General features: G+C 59.4%; 1 protein-coding gene across 1 annotated transcript; it reads right to left on the reverse strand.

Annotated features, from left to right (window-relative positions):
* Window positions 1-635: 635 nt before the first annotated feature.
* LOC107199196 lies at window positions 636-2,282 on the reverse strand. Its single transcript, XM_033511704.1, has 3 exons — window positions 1,721-2,282; window positions 1,391-1,447; window positions 636-1,074 (listed from the first exon to the last, which is right to left on the reverse strand). The coding sequence occupies exons 1-3, from the start codon at window positions 2,247-2,249 to the stop codon at window positions 965-967; spliced, it is 696 nt and encodes a 231-aa protein (XP_033367595.1). The 5' UTR covers window positions 2,250-2,282; the 3' UTR covers window positions 636-964.
* Window positions 2,283-5,047: the final 2,765 nt, after the last annotated feature.

Genomic DNA, 5,047 nt, shown 5'->3' on the forward strand with positions numbered 1-5,047 from the left:
AGCATTAGCAAGAAAACAGAACCAGGGACCCCGGGACAGCTTTCTTGGCTGAGATGGGATGGAGGAGAGGCTTTGTTTCACAAATCCCTCAGGCGGGCAGTCCCGGTGCTCCTGCGGGGCTCTGAGGAACACTCAGCTGGAACAGCAGGGATGAGCTGAGATCCTGGGCCGGTGGCTGAGGTGGATCAGCAGCTCTGTGGAGGTGCCTGGCACTGCCACACGTCCCAGCAGAACAGGGGGTGCGCGGCCACCAAAAAACAGGGAAGAAGGAGAAGCAGCAGCTGCTCTGTCTGGGTGATGGCGAAATTCCCTTCTCCCCACCGCAACTGCTCTGCACCCAATGTGTCCTTCTCTGAAGCTGAAGAAAGCCTGCCAAACTGTCCCCACCCTCCTTTTTCCTGCCCCCCTTCCCCCTCTGGGCCTGGCCAAACTCTTTTTCTTTTGTCAAGCACCCACCAAGTACCCACAGTTAGGTTGTCCCCACAACTAATGGGTAAAAATTCCACGGGCAAGCCAGAACTAAAAAAGGACACCTAACCCCCAAGATCTGTGCCTCTGCACAAAACATGGCGCAGGAGGGGCCTGTGTGTTACAGCGCTCTGGATTTGTGACCCTTCAGATCCACAGAGGTGCAGTTTAAGTGAAAAAGTCAAACTGTTTATTGATGGAAAGCGAAGCAAAGGGATGAGCTGAGAGGCAAAAATGGGGATGGGCAGTGTCTGAGGGCTGGAGGGAGGGAGCTGTCAAAAGGGAGGGAGAGTGGAGGGAAAAAGAAGGCATGGGCAGTGTCTGAGGGCTGCAGGGAGGGAGCTATCTAGAGGCAGGGAGAGGGCTGAAGCCACAAGAGCTTCCCAAAGGCTCAGCTGTGCCAGTCATCAGCAGTGCCTGGAGCTCCAGCTGGTCCCTTCTGGTCTCAGTGTAGTCTCATCTTCCAAGGCATCTGAAGGTCTTAAATGAACACTGGTTATTCTGAGCCAGCAGATGAGTGTAGTTCTGCAGCTCTTTCACTGAATATCTCCTGAAGTGCTGTGTTTGAATGGGAAGGGTTGCCATCTCTCCTCAGGGCTTGAAGTGCTGGAACAGAGAGAAACAGAGCCACAGAGTCCGTATCTGTGGGAATCCTAGGAGAAAGTCCTGCCAGGGCCATCCCAGCCTGCTCTTGCCATGGCCATGAGAGGGGCCATGGGGATCAACCACAAGGTCCTGGTCACAAATCCACTTCCCCCCAAAACCCTGCCCCACATCCCTGAAATCTCTCTGTGCTCTGCCCACACCACCCCTTGTCCACACAAGGAGAAAAATCCTCCGTAGCCCCGGCAGGGATCACAGCTCCCTGCCCGCGCATTGCAGCTCCTCCAGTGCCAGCCCCCCAGTGCCAGCCCTCACTCACCCTCAGTGAGGACCTGCAGCTCTTCCTGCTGCCCTCTCAGGAGCCGCCCGGCCATCCCTGGGAACACAGAGCCCGTCAGGGTCCCAGCGGCACAGCTCCCTGCCAGCGGCGCTGCCAGCCCTGTGACCACACGGCCTCCCGCCCCGGCAGGGCTCAGCCCGGGCCCTTGCCGCATCCTGACTCAGCCCAAGGGCCCGGCTGCCAGAGGCCGGCAGCAGCAGCCCCGAGGGCAGCCGGGGCTCCAGGGCACCGGGCCCGGGTGCCGCTGCCGGGGCAGTAGCCGGGGCTGGGGCCGAGCTGCGGCGGGACGGGGAGGGAGCCCGGGCTCACCAATGAACCTGATGGCCGGCGCTCGCAGGCGCTCCTGTGGGTTATGCAGGTACGGCAGGGCCCGGCGCAGGTGCTCGGCCGCTCGGCTCTCGTCCTGTGCCAGCTGGAGAGAGCGGTAGGAGGGAAGGGTTGGTGCGGGCTCTGCCCCTCGGCCGGGCACTGCCTGCGGCCAGCCCCGGCCTCCCGTGCCCGCCCAGCCCTGAGGCCCGGCCAGCAGCCGCTGGCGCCGAGCTCTGGAGGGGGCAGAGGGCCGGCTGCTGCCCGGGGAGCCGCGGTGCCGCCCCGGCCTGCAGCCCCGCAGGGCTGGGGCTCCATCAGCACCCAGTTCGGGGCCACAGGAGCCTGGAGAAGAAGCTGTAGGGCCCAGGGAAGGGAGCAGCGTGTGGGGCGCAGGCTGGCGCCCCTGGGTGCAGCACCGGGCAGGGGCCACAGCTGCCAGCCCCACACACTGAGCACTGGGGCCAGGGGGCTTCTCAAAGTTGAGGCTTCTCCAGGCTGTCCTTACCAAACACTCGGCAAATTCCAACATCTTGTCTTTTTTCACCAGCTGCTTGAGATCTCTTCTCTTTAGGAACTTGGCTACATGAAGCAGCGTTTCCCGAGAGGCCTGGAGAGCAGCAGAGATGCAGAGATGGTACCACAGTCCAGGACACGTGTTACGTGTCCCTTTGAGAAGTCCAGGAGGAGGCTGCAGCCTTGGAGGTGATCAGGGCAGGAGGCAGCTAAGCCCTTTACCACGGGGACACCAGCAGCCCACGACTCCTCACCTCTGCCACATGCCGGTTTTCATCATGGCAGTGGAATAAAAGTGGACATAGGTTCTGGCACAAGATTGACTCAAGGGGCTTTTTTCCCTCAGCTACTACCAAATCCATCACCTTGCAGAAAAGGCCAAGGGAGAGCAGCTGCACATGGCTGTTGTACTGGAGGATAGGAAAAAAACTCAGGTTCAACTACTCCAGGCTCACTTGAACAATGGCTGAAAAATCCACAAGGCACAGGTTCTGGGCAGCAGCCAATGCCCATGGCTGGGGGCACAGAGACTTACGTGGTCAAAGAGCAGCAGAAGTGCTTGAGCCAGCTTTGGGGCAGTGGTGCTGGATATCAGGATGTATTTATTTTGGAATATATTTGTGAGCACAGAGAGGGACATGCTGACTACATCTTCATTTGCATCACCCAGCAGCTCCAGAAGGTTTTGAGACTGGCTGCATATAGGTCTGGCCTGTGTGGAACACAAGGCTGTGCTAGGAAGCCATGAACGGCTGCAGCACCAAGACCACCCTGGCACTGCAACCCCACCCTTCTGTTGCCGTCCCCAGAGGCCAAAGGCCTGTCCCAAAGCACTCAGGCAGGTGAGGCAGGAGAGCTGGGAGCAGCTGCCTCAGCTCCTGAAGCCCAGCCAGCCCAAGGGGCTGCTTTCCCCAGCACAGCTTCAGCTGCTGCCCCATTCTCACCATTGAGGGATCATTGCTGAGGATCATGAGGCCTCTGAGTGCCAGGTGATGCCTCTGCCTGCATTCGCTCTGCAGGTGCCTTGAAATAATTTCCAAAATGCTGTGACTACATTCACACAAGTCCAGGCAATCCAGGACCTGAAAGGCACAGGGCAGTGACAGGGGACCCAGCCAGCAGGAGCCTGGAACTGTGCAGGGCTGGGCCCAGACAGCAGCACAGGGCGCGGGCACCGTTCCCAGGCAGCTGTGGCTATGCAAGGGGACAGGGCTGGCAGGCAGCTCAGCGAGGTAGTGCTGGCCATCAGGCTCACCTCCAAAAGGAAAGCCAAGAAGGGCAGATCCCAGGGCAGCTTCTCTCTGCTGAGCAGCCGGAGCAGGCGGAGTGCAATCCCAGAACACAAAGAGAGGGAGGCACCGTGCATCTCCCTGTCAGGGGTGAAAAAGCACCAAGACCCTGAGTTGGAGGGGCAACAAACTGTGACTGATTCACAGAGATCCAGTCTTTCCTCACACTGGAGGGGATGGGGGTGCTTTGGGAGGTGGCTCCTTTTGGGCACCCTCCTCTCTCAGCCTTTTCCTGTCTGCTTGGCCATCCCTCAGTGACGAGGCCCTCTGTCCCAGGACCACAGGGACTGTGTGAGGCACTCCAAGCACAGGGCACAATTTCAGAGGCAGTGGTGAGAAGGGGATCTCACCTGGCCAGCAGACTCACGGCATAGTGCTGGGTGTCAGCACAGAGCAGCGTGTCCCAGCCACGCTGCCATCCCATTTGCATCACCACATTGTCACACCGCAGTTGGCAGAGCAGAGCCTTCATGGCCTCCACTGCAAACCTGCGTGCAGAGCAAAGCCCAGGTCACACTGGGAGCACTGGTGCCGGCTACAAGGGCATGAGAAGGACAGGAGAACTGGGACCTGTTGGGGTTGCTGGGAAGGCGGTGTTGCTCCCGGCATGCTCTCCAGATGCTGTCAACTTCCACTGGTGGCATCAGCTGTGTGGTGATGACAACTTGGAACAGCAGAGCCGCAAACAGGCGAACGGAATAAAGCATCATTGCCTTGTGGCGCTCAGGCGCTTGGATAATCAGCCAGAGCGCCAGGGTTGCCTGCAAAAGAAGCACCCAAAGACAGCACTCAGTGTCGAGGTGTCCATGGGGCAGGGCCCAAGGGGAGACGCACGGGGAGCAGCGGGCCTGGTGTCCCCTGAGCTTGCCCCTAGCCCAGGTTTCAGCCCAGCAACTGAGGCAGGGAGAGGATGGAGAGCTGCTGGAGAATCAACCAATGGTTGATCAACAGCCAGATCCAGAAACTCACAGTCAGGGGAAAAACATCCTTGTTGTCTGCATCAGAGGTGCAGATGCTGCAAAGGGGCCAGTTCTCCATCACACAGAGCAGTGTTGGCAGCACTTTCTCTACTGTTGGTCCCGACGAGCCAATGGCTTGCCACATCATTTCAGCAGCTCTGTGGGATCAGAGCTCTCTGTCAGGGTGTCTCAGTTACAGCACCATGCCCTGTGCAGCAGTGGGGTCCCAGGTGACAGAGCCCCAGTGCTCTGAGGGGCAGGGAGGGAGCACTGGCAGCAGCCTCAGGGAGCAGAGGGGCCCGAGGCTGCTGGACCTCTCTGCCTGTTGGGCAGAGCCCATCGGACAGGCTGTGCAGGGCAATGGGCCCTAAAGGCTGGTGAGCCCTGAGCTCTCAAGGCACGTGGGCCCCATACCTGTCACATGATGGGGCACAGCGCAGGAGGGTCAGCACCACATCAACAGGGTGTTCTTCAGCCAACCTTACAATGTCAGTTTTCAGCCTGACATCCACAGTGACATGGGACAGCAAACTCTGGTGAATATTCCTTACAATAGCTGGCACCTG

This window comes from Parus major, unplaced genomic scaffold (assembly GCF_001522545.3).
Source record: "Parus major isolate Abel unplaced genomic scaffold, Parus_major1.1 Scaffold489, whole genome shotgun sequence".
NCBI classification, from domain to species: Eukaryota; Metazoa; Chordata; class Aves; order Passeriformes; family Paridae; genus Parus; species Parus major.

Bases quoted from the DNA above. Each gene is read 5' to 3' on its own strand.
- LOC107199196 (XM_033511704.1), bottom strand. From the start codon at position 2,249: ATGTTGGAATTTGCCGAGTGTTTGGTAAGGACAGCCTGGAGAAGCCTC. The intron at 1,448-1,720 runs GTGAGCCCGGGC...CTGTGTTCCCAG, and splicing joins GCCGGCCATCAGGTTCATTG to GGATGGCCGGGCGGCTCCTG. The intron at 1,075-1,390 runs GTGAGTGAGGGC...TCTCTGTTCCAG, and splicing joins GCTGCAGGTCCTCACTGAGG to CACTTCAAGCCCTGAGGAGA.